General features: G+C 34.8%; 1 protein-coding gene across 6 annotated transcripts in view; it reads right to left on the bottom strand.

Moving 5' to 3' along the window:
* Positions 1-15,373, bottom strand: part of SLC12A7 (solute carrier family 12 member 7) — a 283,362-nt gene that overhangs the window by 119,374 nt on the left and 148,615 nt on the right. The window contains exon 1 of one of the 6 annotated variants that reach the window (XM_074201696.1): positions 6,678-8,048. The exons of 4 other annotated variants lie outside the window; for them this stretch is intronic. In XM_074201696.1, coding sequence (XP_074057797.1) covers positions 6,678-6,723 — 46 coding nt within the window. In that variant the 5' untranslated portion in view covers positions 6,724-8,048. Of the gene's footprint in view, positions 1-6,659; positions 8,049-15,373 lie in introns of those variants that run through there. One more of the 6 variants, XM_074201695.1, reaches the window with a different exon arrangement.

The following is a 15,373-nucleotide window of genomic DNA, read 5'->3' on the forward strand; positions in this document are numbered from 1 at the left end:
TGTATAACTCAAAGGTTTTGTTATTCAGTCATTTCAGTAGCATCCAACTTTTTGTATGTCTGACTCTTCATGATCTCATTTGGAATTTTCTTGGCAAAGATAACTAAGTGGTTTTTTTTTCCTCCAGCTCATTTTACAGATTAGAAATAAAACAAACAGGATTGAGTGACTTGCTCAGGGTCATACAGATAATAATTGTCTGAAGTAAGATTTGAACTAGAAAGATGAGTCTTCCTGACTCCAGGCATGGAACTCTTATCTACTGTATTACCTGGCTGTCAACTCAAAGACTAGGAATGAACTAAGAATGGCTAGGATACTTGGGAGGTAAAACTCTATTAGAATAACTTTAACAACAATAAAACTACAAAGGTGGTCATTCCACAATCTGTTTGGCTTACAGAATTACCTAGAATTCAATATTATAGTATTCACTTTTATATTCAATATTATATATAGATAGAGATAGAGATATATATTACCTATTCAATAGTATATATATATATATGTATATACATACACACATATATATATATGTATATAGCCAAGATTTCTTTATAACTTTTCAACATTTTCCCTACTTTATATTTTAACAAATAACATTACCATGTGAGCAATAAGGAAAGGTGGACCAAAGGTAGACAGCATCAAACAAAAGTGTCAATTTAAAACTTTTACTCTTCTTGCTTTCATTCCCTTCTATATTACTGTGATCTGGACCCTATTAAAAGCAAAGTATGTTTTGCTATTTGTACACTGCAGGAAATCAAAATCCCAGTCTGCAGGAACTAGAGGCAAAAATAAATTCAACACTCAGCTTCTCAAATGTGTTTATCAGCAAGTTAATTGTACTGGGAACATGAAAGAAAAAGATAGAACATTCCATGGCTATTTTCATCCTCACAAAATATTTCCTTGTACTCTTCCTTTGTATTACCTCATTGTTGGGGTACTCAGAGCTTTCTTCCAGTAGAACACTAGCTACTTTGGGGTAAGAATTATCTATCCCCTTTATCTTTGTCTACCCAAAGCCTAGATAGATCTTTGATTATGGGTATTTAATAATGTCTGTTAAACTGAATTGACTTCTTTGTAGTTAAGAGGGAAAGGAAGTCAAAAACTGGAATTGTGATGAATTCTGCTTTCCTCAATGCTGTTACTTCCTTTCCTAAGTGTTAAGTTTGAGAAGTCAGAGAAAGCAAACATTCACAACATCTGACACACAGATTCTAGGGGAAGTGACATTAAACGTAAGTAAGGGTCTCTTGCAAATTAACACAGGACTCTTGGTATTTGCTGCAATGAGGACAAGACTTGTATCTGGCCAAAGAAGGGAAAACCTAAGAATTATAAAAGAAACAAGAGAAAAAACATGTTTTGGTGCAAAGTTAGTTAAGGCAAAAATGAACCAGAAGTGAAGGACAAGTGAAGGTATAAATACAGGGCTGAAGTTATAATAGGAAGAGGAGGATTGTTTTTCTCTAGTGAAAAGATAAGACAATCTTATTTATTTCACTACAAATAAACAGAACAGTTAAGTGGTCAAGAATGACCCCCATTCATATGGATAAAGCCCAGCTGCATCTCCCTTATCTCTATAGTAGTGTAACTGTTCTTATTGGCCTCATTTTTCTTTAGAAGATCTCTCTGTAAATGAATGGGAAGAGGCCTTTCTTTATCTGCTAGACATTTGCCTCCCAGAGAGAAACATGTAACCATTAAATTCCAATGGAATGATTACTTTAATATTAGCAAAAACAAGACTAAGTTAAATTCTGTACTTTTTCAATTCTTTGAAAAAAAAGGTAAATAGTATTATTTGTACTATATCACATCAGTATGGAACTGGAAGAAAACTTCAGACATCATCTAGCCCAATCCCATCACTTTAAGAGGCAGAGACAAAAGTAACCTGCTCAGGTTCACTTTCCTTGAATATTTTGTTCTTCATCATAAAACATAAAACAACTCATGATCTCAGACACTTAAAGTTAAAATATATTTAATCATAAGTGAAAAATTGAGAAACTATACTGCATCAAATATTAAACTATGTAAGATGAGAGTATTGATGAAGTATAAAAAAAGGACAGTTTTGATAATATTAAATTATAATTTTCTTGTATAAATAAAACTTCTGTAGCCCAGAATAGAAGGAATGCAAAAAATTATGGTGAGTGGGGATAGGGAGGAAGCTTTCATTAGACTATCTCATGTGATCTCTCAATCATCTCATCAATCTCTGATATTATGAAATGTCTGATTTAGAAAATCATGGAAAGACTTGGACTTATGAAGAAAGATGGAATATTCACCTTCAGAGAAATATAATAGGAGGAAATAAGGACAGTAGTCTTAGATAAGTTTTTGAAAGAGTGTTGTCTCTGTGTGTGTGTGTGTGTGTGTGTGTGTGTGTGTGTGTGTGTGTGTGTGTGTACATATAGTTAAATGTAGACTTCTTTGGAGGGGAGGAAGGGGAAAGAAAATAAAATGAAAAGAACACAGCAGAGAACAAAAGAAAGCCAACAAGGAAGCAAAGAAAAGTTGGGCAGTTTTGAAAAATGTGTACTATTTATTATCTAGATTTTTTTGAAATGGAAATTTATTGTTATATAATGAATTCTCTTATGGTCTGCTGCGTACATAAATTTTTTCTTTTCTCATATTGGATTTGTTTTTAAAATTTTATTTAAAAAAATAATAAACATAGCACTAAATGTACTGTAATTTCTCATTGAGCACAAGGAAACTACAGAAAGACAGAAACATAGATACTCTCTCCCCAGTCAAAGTGACTCAGCTAGTAATAATGAAGTTCAACTTAGGAACTGAAATGAGGTCATTGTCCAACTATCTGTATCATAAGTGAGTACTTACAGCAACTTTTATGAAAGAAAAGGTCAGAGCTGCTAAAAGATATAGCCTGGACTGCTATCTAGGATTAAGGCAAGAAGGGAGGCAGAGAAAATCCAAAGTAGTAACAGAACAGAGGACAAAAGGGAAGAAAAAGGAGGGAAAAAATCAGAGAGAGAAGAAAGAGGAAGAGAATGTGGGAAAAGGAGGGAGAAAGGTTGGAGAGTAAGGAAAAGGAGAGAGGAGACAGAAAAAAAAGAACAGGAGCGGTAGAAAAATGAAGAGAGGACAGAGCGGGAAGACAGACTAAGACAGAAACAGGCAGAGTGCACAGCATAGAAATAGAGTAATATAGGGATTGGTTATATTCTTTTTTTTTTTTGCAAAGCAGTGGGATTAAGTGATTTGCCCAAGGTCACACAGCTAATTATTAATTATTAAGTGTCTGAGGCTGCATTTGAACTAAGGTCTTCCAGAATCTAGGGCCTGTGATCTATCCACTGTGTCACCTAGCTGCCCCAGGGCTGGTTATATTCTCAGCTGCTATTGTCCCCACTGCCATAGTAGAAAAACAATAGTACTGACATCTCAGTCCAGGGTACTGGCCAAGTAACCCTGCAGAGCCCAGCTACGTAAGAGAAGTTAGCAAACAACCATGGCTCCGGGTTGGACACTGATAGGAACAAGCCAGTCTGGCAAGCATGTAGCTGCAGGAAGTCTTACCCATCCTCTCCTTCCCAGGCAAGCAAAATATGCAACACAACAGATTTCTAAAACTTATTTGAATAAGAAAAGCATTAATGAGAAAGAGACAGATTATATGGGTACATTAAATAGAAAGTTTTAAAGGATGAGAGATAGCTAGGAGGTAAAGGGGTTTTTCCCTCCTCTCAAAGAGACCCTTTAGTCCATGCTCCTCATTTGATAGGAGATGAGGCCCAGGAATAGTGATGAGACTTGTCCAGAGACACATGACATAAGTAGCCAGGATCTGAATCCAGGAAACAAAGAGGAATTTCAATTCAGAATTGGTAGCATCCAAGTACAGAAACACAACTGAGAAAATTTCTTCCATGGTTCCTTCATTCATATGTATAAAACAAATTTCTGGTAGAATATAAATTTTTGGAAACCACAATGTTTCTGGCATTTTAAAACACAAATGGAACAACAATAACCAAAAAAAAAAAAATACCTTTAATCAAAAAAAAAAATTATGGCACCTTTAGCTTGTATCCAGAAAGGAAGCCAAGCCAAGAGAATATTTAATGAGTTACTGTCTGTGTGGGAGGAAAGGTAAATTATAAATAGGGAAATGGTTTCTGAACAGTTCCACTAACATTACAATAAAAAATTACAGCTAAACCCACAGGTGACATCCCACCATCTAATCTTGTTACCACACACAAAACCATAGAACAGGAATTTATGGACTGGTTCAGAACATTGCTATATAAACCCATTTATATGTGTGTGTACATATATGAGCACATATGCCCCAAGAACACATGTGTTTTCCTGAGAAAAAGATCTCTCCACTATAAAAAAAAATTGGAAACACTTTAGCCTCAACTATCATAAACACTATTCCTTTTGTAAATAAAGCAATATGCATGCACATGAGTTAGACATCTTAATTGCAACTCCCTCTTATGATACACACACACACACACACACACACACACACACACACAAAGGAGAATGTAAAGGAAAGGATTTATTCTCTATTAAAAGGATTCATAAGTCATCTGTTTATCTCCCTCCTCTTCCTTGAAAAACTTTGGTGTCTTTTTTGAGCAGAAAATGAATTTTTGACTATGGTCTAGAGGCTGTGGCATGGTCTCTGAAGACTACTGTGACTGCATATTTGTACCTCAGACTGGCTCATCTCCCTCTTCCAATCCTTCATACTTAGTCGTTCATTTTTTTTAAAGTTTCAAATATTTTGGAACCTATTCATCTAATACTTTCCTCTCTCTCAAACATCCTAGAAAAGTAGACGAAGTTGATTTTGGAATTTAAGATCTCAAAAATCCAAAATACTAGCCTTTAATAATTTCAGGAGAGGAAGGATGGTGGCAAAACAAGGAAAGAAGCCTTGAGCATTCACAAGGTCAGTACACACCCTCTTCCCAGTAATACCCACAAAAGGTTCCAAACAACACACTTTAAATTTTTCTGTTAATTGGAGAGTCTCAAGGTTTTGCAGTTGGGATTTTTTTAAAATAACAAGTATCAAGAATATTTTCTCATCTAGATCTAAAGATTTCTCCCAGTGTGTGAAGCAGCTTGTGTCTTAGTAGAGATTCATTATTCAAGGGAAGGGGAGTGAGTAGGAACAATAGTGGCCTGCTTCCTTTTCATTGACAGATGTCACCATTTAAAGCCAGTCCCTAGCAACTGTCAAACAGTCCTCTGGGCTTTCTTTTTTAAAAAGAGTGTGAGAATCTTGAAACCCAGTAAAATAAATCCTTAATAAGAGGGCCTTCTGGGGAAGAGGGAGGGAATTATTCAGAAAAGCCAATAACAAAAATTAGCAATAAAATATTATTTTAAAAAAAGAACCTTTAAGCAGTTACTTCTATACTGAATCTGAAATAAATAATAGGAAAATAACCAAATACTGAAGGAAATATTTAAGATGTATTCAATACATTTCTGAGACTACTAAATGCTGAGTACTAAGGATAGCTGAAAGGTAATCTGAAAAGCATTTGTACATCTGAAGTTGCAAGGTTCATTCATTCACTATACAAAGCTATATCAATAAAAATTATTGCCCTTTTGATTTTTTCAAATCATTTCTTCATACCTCTCCTCTTCCATGAAAAACTTTGGGATCTTTTATGAAAAGGATATGAACTCTGAAACAAAAGTCTAGGGATAGAGAAAAAGATCTCTCCACTATAAAAAAATTGGAAATACTTTAGCCTCAACTATCATAAACACTATTCCTTTTGGAAATAAAGCAATAGCAAAATGAAGGTATTTCTCTTTTTGTATTTATATATGTGCACACAATGAAGCTAAAGCCCTTACAAATAAAAAAAAAACTATACAGAATGTTAGAATTTGTCTTTGGCAACTTATGCATAAAGTATTTGCATTTTTAAAGATTCTTAATAGTAAATAAAACACTAAAGTAAACTTTCCACAATTCTAAATAATTAAAAGCTTTCTCCTAATGTGTTCCAAATACTCATGTGAATCATGTAATGAAATATTTTAGATGGCATACCAAATAAAACAAAATCTAACCAAAATCTTAAATAGTAGCTATAACCAAACTTTCCTGAGGACATTAAATATTAGACAAATCACAACTTTCTAATCATGAAATACAATAAAAGCTAGAGTATGTAGTTGTTAAAACAAGACACATTCCCCCATAAAAAAGTGTTTCAAAAAAAGAACTCATACCAAGCTAGAAGGTCACTTAAAATATTCATAATCTCCATGCCAATAAATCTTTCTTTGAAATGGCTGCCCCAATACAACTGAAGCTATATGGGTCTAAGTTTCCAAATTAAATAACAGAAAAAGTAGGCACCATTGGATAGGACTACCATCAATAAAAGCAATGTCAGGGCAGCTAGGTGGTGCAGTGGATAAAGCATGGGCCCTGGAGTCAGGAGTACCTGGGTTCAAATCCGGTCTCAAACACTTAATAATTACCTAGCTGTGTGGCCTTGGGCAAGCCACTTAACCCCATTTGCCTTGCAAAAACATTAAAAAAAAAAAAGCAATGTCAATAGTACAAGTTCTTCCCAACCTCCTAAATCATTTTCATTCACACCAAAGACTACCTGCAGTAAAACGCTCACCAATGACATCGGACCACTGTTCAATTACTATTAGAGCACAGGCCATAAGAGACAGAGCTGGAAAAGACCATTCACCAATACTGCCTTCACTTGATATAGAATGTATCTGGTTTTGTTTGCCACCTTATCTATATGAACCAGATCACCTCATAGTACAAAGTTGTGGGAGTTCCCTCCTTTTCTTAACACAAAATTAACTCTTTCTCTTCCATTTGCCCCCTTTCAAATAATACCAATCCAGTATAAAAAAGAAATTATTAGGTTAACTTTCATAGATATGCTGATTAATACCTACCATATAAGCAACAAACTTTCAGTCATCCAGAGTTCAAGATTTTAGAGTTGGTTGAAACTACCTTCTACCAAACTCCTAAGACTCTCCACTATGGCTGTGGACCCAACCTTTTCAGGCACTAGTCAAATTATTTATCATTTGCCATTATATGTGTACATGCTCTGTTGCAGATAACCAGAACTTAGCTCCTATGCTAAGTATTTTAATATTTCCTTAATGGTTTCCAATGACAGGCTTTAATTTAACTAACTCATTAAAACAGCCATTCTAATTCCTAATCATCCAAGGTTTCGGATCTTTACCACTACAATAAATTAATGACTTACAAAAGCAGATAGTAAAAACAATTAAGAAATTAAATGTAAATTACAGATAACTTTTTAATACTTATACTTAGCTTTAAACTTAGATAATGGGTACAAATTACATTAATTTCCCTCTCCTTTAAACTGAACCTATAAATTTAGTTGCTTTTGACAAATTTAAACTATGTATGATGATCCCATGTAGCAAAGACCTTCCAATGTTATTGTCACCAACACCAGTAACACCACTCATTTCTCAAGCTTTCCTCACCACCACCACTCTGTAGGGGAGGGAGTGGAAGTCTTAATAATGAACCAGGAATTTTAAACCACAACTTTCCTCCAAGGAATTCCAAGGGCTCTCTAGACAATATGTCATTTGTCCTCATTCCAGCTGTGCTGAGATAGTCTATCTGAAGGTTTATTGCTCTCAGCTGAGGTAAACTAAATTTTGACAAGGTCACCACCTGCCAAGGTCACATTTGAATTTGCTATGGGCTGAAGACCAACATTAGACCTTCCTGTCCCTACAGATCTTAATTATAACCAGGAGCCAAGAATCCAGAATGACTATCTTTCAAATTGACTATTCTTTAAAATGTCTTTTAAAAAAAGGAAACCCATCCTACACTCTAAGTCTTAGAGCAGCTCTTTTCACAGTAAAGGAAAAACTGGACTTTACTACATGATTCCAAACTATAAAATACAACTATAAAATACTGTTTACAGAAACATCAGCCTAAATAATTTTTAAATTATTTATAGTTCATGGGTAAGTCAAAACAATATAATAATGACAATACCTTAATTAACAACCAAACTACTATGGATCTGGAAAAATAATAGTAAAATTTATCAGAAGAACAAATGGTCAAGAATCAAATCTCAAGGGAAATGATGGAAACAGTGGAGAGGAAAGAGAACTAGCAATATCAGATCTCAAATGACAATACAAAGCATTAAATTATCAAAATATTTGATACTGATTTAATAATAGAAAGGTGGATACCAATGATAGATTAGGTATATACATATACTGATGTTGTTTTCCTTTGTTTTTGAAGAGAATTAGTAACATCACAAGGTTATGCTTTGATTTTTGGATAAATTGGATTTAAGTTGTTAGGCAGAGTTGCACAAGGTCATCAGCTTCACTCTCTTCCAGAATCACTGAAGAACAGAAGTCAGGACAACTGGTGATGGCCAAGAACACAGTAGATGACCTTGGTGTCTTGACACCTGACCAAACTCCAAGCACTTCACAGCACTTGCTTCGGAACCTTCATGGCTCTTGGAACAAACTGTTCTCATCCACTGATTCCACCAGTGAAAGGAACTCTTCACATGCTTGGGTTAGACAGACGGGATTTGAAGCCTGTCAGTTGCCCTCAACCTGGTGATGCCCAGGGTATGGGAACTAAGTACACTATAGTTTCTTGGAGTTATAGGTAGAATACACATAAAGCAGCAAATCATTATAGAAGTCTAGTATTCAATTATTACATAGACAAAAGCTACTGGGATAAGGGCTCACTCTTCAAGGAAAAATTGGGAAGCAATCTGGGAGACATTGGGTATAGATGAATAATTCACACCACCAATTAATAAACTCCAAATAGACACATGACATTGATATCACATCATAGAAGAACAAGATCTCATAACCAAAAAAGTGATAAAGAAAATCACAAAATGAACAAGTTTTAAGTACATAAAATTTTAAAGTTTTTGCATAGATTCAATGAAGCTAAGAGAAGGAGAAATTAGCTAAGAAAAAATGGTTTTCTCTGTTAAAGGTCTTCAAATTTATGAGAACAAGAGCTAACTCTTCAATAAATGGTAAAAGGATATGAACAAGCAATTCTCAAGGGAAGAAATTCAGTTTATAAGAAGAAATATGAAAAATGATCCAAATCATTAATAAGGACATATAAAAGGCAGTCAAGTGATGCAGTGGATAGAGCAATGGATGTGGAATCAAGAAGATATGAGTTCAAATCCAGTCAGACATGAACTAGCTATGTGACCCTGGGCAAGTCACACCACTTATTTGCCAGTTTCTCATCTGTAGAATGGGGACACACTGGAGAAGGAACTTTGCCAAGAAAATCCCACTGTTCACAAAAAAAAGGGAAAATATAACAGAATGATCAGTGATCACATTAATGCACTATTAGTATTACTGTGCATTCTAAGAGCAATTTAGAACTCTTCCAAAAGTTACTAAACTATGCAAATCTTTCTTTTGTCCCAATAAAGATCTACACCCCAAGAAGATCAATGAAAAAGATCCCATATGTACAAAAGTATTTATGGCAGTTCTTATTATGATAGCCGAAAAAGGAAACTAAAAGAATGCCCATTATTTGGGAAACAACTGTTACAAATTACTGAAAGTGGATGTAATAGTATACTATTGTGCTGGAAGAAATGATGGCTTCAGGGGCAGCTAGGTGGCTCAGTGGATAGAGCACTGGCCCTGGAGTCAGAGAGGCCTGAGTTAAATCTGACCTCAGGCACTTAATAATTACCTAGCTGGGTGACCTTGGGCAAGTCACTTAACTCCATTGCCTTGCAAAAACTAAAGAAATGATGGCTTCAAAGCAACCTGGAAAGTGATAAAGAAAGAAGTGCACAGAACAAGAATATTTCTGATAATCAACTTTACCAAAAATAACAAAATTTAAAGACTTAGAAATTCTTATCAAATGCAGTGTCCAATCAAAACACCAGAAGACCCTTGAATATAGAATACTACCCACCTACTGAAAGAAAAGTGATGGAAAAAATATATAAAACTGGCCAACATTACTTGGCTATGATTTCTTTTTTTTTTTAAATGGTTTTTGATTTGATTTTTTTTCCACTGGCTGGGGTGTGGGGGTGGGATAGGAAGAATAAAAATCAATAAATATATGCACGATAAATGAAAAATTTAATTAGGGAACAAATCTTCCCCATCACTCCCAGTTCTGCCATTTAGGGCCAAGGAAAACAAGTCTAATCCCTTTCCCATCAAAGTGAGGGTACATCAAAAACTTAGCAATGATAAGATCCTATTATATCTTCTCTTCTCCAGATTGAACATTTCAGGTTTGGTTGAATGAAAGATCCACTATCCTTCCATGGCCCTGGTTCTGGGTACCTTACCAATATAGTTGCCTTCTCTAAATATGCTACATTTTGGAGTGATAATTTTTTTTTACAAAATGGAAAGCCCCAAAATGACAAAGCACTACAGAACTGTTCTGAGCAGACCAAAGTACAGTAGGTGAAAAAACTTCCCTCATTATACTAAGATTCTATTATTGACACTAAAGACCTCATTTTTAACTGCCACATCATTGTTAACTCCTCTTCTGTAGTCCGGAGACCCTTCCATATCCTTGTCATGATTAGTTTTTTCATGTAATTGGGAAAAAAAGGTAATTTCTACACAACTATTTTACAAGTTCTTTAGGAAACAGATTCCCAAAGAGATCACCTAATAATAGAGTCACATCCTTTCTTACTGACCTTTTATAACTTCTCAGAATTGATTATTTACATTATTCTTATTGAGTATACTGTTGTCTACAAAAGTCTTCCCATGTTTCCCAGGGTGGCTGGGTGGTACAGTGTTAGGTTTGGAGTCAGAAAGACTCATCTTCTTGAGTTCAAATCTGGCCTCAAAAATGTGGAACTCAGAAGCTTGCAAACAAGATGAAAACTATTTCTGCATGTAAATGCAAGGAAGGAAGGAAGGAAGGAAGGAAGGAAGGAAGGAAGGAAGGAAGGAAGAAAGAAAGGAAGAAAGAAAGAAAGAAAGAAAGAAAGAAAGAAAGAAAGAAAGAAAGAAAGAAAGAAAGAAAGAAAGAAAGAAAGAAAGAAAGAAAGAAAGAAAGAAAGAAGGAAAAAAAAATCCTGGCCTCAGATACCTATTAACAATATTGCATCAGTTTCCTCATGTATAAAATGAACTGGAGAAGGAAATGGCAAACCACTCCAGTATCGTTTAAAGAAAACTATAAATGGGATCATGAAGAATCAGACACAACTGCAAATCATCCCATTTCATTTAGTGTGACACTGCATTCATAAGCCATAATGTATTCAGTTATTCCATAATCATTTGATACATTTTGTTTCCAGCTACTTGTTACAAGAAATAATGCTGCCTCAAATTTTTTTTAGTATATGTGAATTTTTAACCAAGTTGGAGAAACAAATTTCTGTTCACACGAAGAGTATGTACAATCTAGCTAAATTTCATGCATGATTACATAGTTTTTCACAATAATAAACTAATGCACAATTCAAGAGGCCTAAACTAGCTTACTAATCTTCTTAACATCTTTTTCTCCCAGGAAGGTTTTACTGATTATTATTCATTTTAAACTTATTTTTCCAAATGGTTATTGATAGTTTCTTATGAAAACTATAACCCTTTAAAAGTTTCCATTAAAGAATAGCTCTTAATCCTATATATGCACCAATTCCTTACTGATTTTGGATAGAATAGTAAGATAAAATTAATGAAGATATTTTAATTAATCCTATTTCTTCTCATTCAAATTATTATTAGATCATTATTAGATTATATATTATTAGATTAAGATATAAAAGAAAAAGATGGACAATATTAATTTTTCACCATCTGGGGCCAGTTCCCAAGGAATGTACTCTTTTTAAAAACTGGAGGTCAGAAAAATACAATCTATAATCAATGTACATGAAAAAATAATTCCTCCTTCAAAAAGAGTTTGGCTAATCTTTCTAAAATAACTGCAGAGGGCTGGCTGGGTGGCTAAGTGGCTAGGTGGGGCAGTGGATAGAGCACCAGCCCTGGAGTCAGGAGGACATGAGTTCAAATCAGACACTTAATAATTACCTAGCTGTGTAACCTTGGACAAGTCACTTAACTTCATTGCCTTGAAAAAATAGGAAAAAATAAATAAATTAACTGGGATTTCTCTTCCCACCTCAAATCTAAGACCAAGAATAAAACAGATAAAATACCCTATTATACTGATTTTATCTCACAATTAAATTGGTCTAGAATAAAACCAAGAAAATAATCAATATTGGATGAGTTGTGGCAAGACTGGCACACTAATACTCTATTGGTTGAGTTGTGAATTTATACCTTCTGGGAAACAATTTGGAGTTATCTGAGCAAAGACACAAACAATGATGTCACTACTAAGCATATATCCCAAGGAAGTCAAGGATGAAGAAAGTGTATTTATAATAGTTCTTTTTTTTGGGGGGGGGGGGGGATGTAGTAAAAAAAAAAACATGGTATAATGGAACATTACTGAATTAAGAGTAATTCAGAAAAAACAAGAGGATTTGTATAAACCAGGAAAAAACTAAAACATTTGTTCAAACAATTACACTTGTTGCATATGCTATCAGTTTTGGCAACACTTATTTTTAAGTGGTTTTACTTAACTATTTTTCTTTGTTATCAGGAAGGATTCACTAGGAAATTTGGGGACATAGATACAAAAATGACACATTTTAAAAAACGAAAGCTTTGTTTTACAAATTAAAATCAAGGGCAATGGAAAGAAAGCTAAAATTTCTAAGAAAAGTTCAGATAAATTAGATATTACTAGAGATTTAATAAGCATTGGAATTCAGGACAACATCATGATAGATTGTCATCTATATGTAATGGAAAAAGTGTTGGATGGAATAGGAGACGGACAAAAAATACTTGAGGCTGAAAGACCAAAGCCACTGGAATAATCTGGTGTAAAGGTGATAAATGCCTAAATTAAAGTAGTAAAGTAGTGTATGAGTGGAGGAGAAGTCATAGATGAAGAAATGTTACAGAGGAAGAAAGCAAGATTTGGCAAATAAATGGAAATGTGAGAAGTGGAGGCTAACAAACACAACATTATCAATCAACTCTATAACATAATTGAACAACATTTCCTAGCTACTGTTGAGTAAATTGGTTTTAGAGAAAAGGAGATAAGGAAAGAGATACTGGCCCATGTGACTATGAGTAAGTCTCATCATTTCAAGTGTTTAATTATCCTCATCTTAAAAATAGGGATTATTAATATTCACACTATCTATTGTGGGCAGGCAAGTGCTTTGCAAACCTTAAAGTTCTATTAAAGTACCTTAAGTACTAAAACTGAAAACAGTTTTATAAAATAACTTATTCCAGAAAAGCATGTTATTAAAAACTGAGTCAAACAATTAAGTCAGTCACAAATCTCATCAAATAACCAAGACATTTCTCCTAAAGTTGATTTATAACTGATAGCAAAGATAAGAGCTGAGCTCAAGACTTAAATTTACAATTCTGACCATTAGCTGGTCTTCAACATCCTAGTCCCAAACTTTGGGGGCCAAGAGTGTTTAAAGTGTTTAAGTGTAGACACAATGTTTTGTGCTATTTTCTTTCTTTTATTTTTTTAAGTAAATATTCAAACCACAATTGTTTTTCCATTTAGCAAACTCTTCAGCATTTGCCACCAAGGTAAAAACCAGAAGCACCTCTTTTACTTTCAATAGTGTACAAAAAAAAAAAAACTCTACCTTGATCCCTTTGCCAATAATAAAATACCCCAAAGGACTGTGCATCATAGCAAATGCCTCGAATTAATAGCTTTCAAGGAATTCAATAGCCTGAAGCCAAACCAAACCAAAAAACTTCTTGAAGGCAGGGACTGTCTCAATTACTACACTGGATCTGGTCACCCTGGCAATAGCTGTAATCCATCAACCACTCACAGGCACTGTAGGTACCAGATATGGAGGACTAAGAAACACAGACTGAAGATACATTCTTCTCCTCTCAAGTATTCTTCCCTTCTGCCAACAGACAAATTAGGTGACAGTGTTGTAGAGTAGCATGAAAATACACAGATGCGCGCGCACACACACCCACTCTCTCTCTCTCTCTCTCTCTCTCTCTCTCTCTCTCTCTCAAAGTCTATCCTGTCTTCATAACTTTTGGCAAGTCACTTAAGTTTTCTCAGTTTCAACTTCCTCATCTGTAAAATGAGGCCACTAGATGACCTTCAGAAACCCCTCAACTCTAGATTTTCTATCCAGTACCAATCCAAAGGAGAGCAGATGGAAAAAAAAAAAAGAAGAGGCACCCTGCTGTAACCACTATGGTGGAGCTATGAATGGGTACAACCATTCCAGAAACCAATTTGGAATTACACCCAAGAAGTTACTCAATTTACTAGACCTGCTCTTTAATGCGGCTTAATCAGTCCTAGGCCTATCTCCTGTCCTCCAGATCCACATCTTGCCACCGGTCCCAGGTGACTTTTGAGGAAAGAGTGAGCCTAGTGATTCACAGACCTCCTTCACAAATCAAATTCACTGCAAGTCATATAGCATCACCTTACTCCTACCATGGTCCTCTTCAAAAATGAAGAACAAACAACAACAGAGGCCTATGCTCAGAGAGAAAAAGGTCTTTGATGTACAAAAATATTTAATAGAAGGGGGGAAAGAATGCTATCAATTTTTTTTTGAATCTTCAAATTTTTTAAATAAGTATCACCTACACAACAAGTTAGTTTGCTTCTATATAAAGGCATACCCCCTTTAAGACTAAATTCAGGATCTTTCTACAAAGCTAGCTGGTTTTAAAGAGGTCAGTATTTGAAATAGGCAAAAATACATGTTCTTAAAGGAATCTTGATTTAGTAGAGAGTTGACCTTTGAGTCAAAAATGTGAGCTCAAAAGTTCTACCTGTCCTGACTTTGAGGCATTAGGGATACTTCTCAGTATCCCAGAAAAAATTCTGTAAGACTAATAAAATTTCCAACAGTTGCTCATCGGCAGAAGTCTGTTCACCAAGAGTAAATCTGTCCCAATGAAATCATTTGCAGAAAGATCAAACAATAACAAAAACACATTTCAAGTGTTTTCCTCAGTTTACAGAGGCCAAGGAAATCTTAAAATGTGTTTTTTTTAAAAGACCCTCAAGTACAAAAGGAGCACATTAAAAATTATTTTGATGCAAGGGGGGGGGGATAATGAAACACATTCAGAATGGAAAAGACTTCAGATTCTGAAGCTAAGGAAAGCTAATACCTTTGTGGAAATTTCCAGGCAGATGAAAGAAGAGCAGGAG

Source organism: Macrotis lagotis, chromosome X, assembly GCF_037893015.1.
Source record: "Macrotis lagotis isolate mMagLag1 chromosome X, bilby.v1.9.chrom.fasta, whole genome shotgun sequence".
Taxonomy (NCBI): domain Eukaryota; kingdom Metazoa; phylum Chordata; class Mammalia; order Peramelemorphia; family Peramelidae; genus Macrotis; species Macrotis lagotis.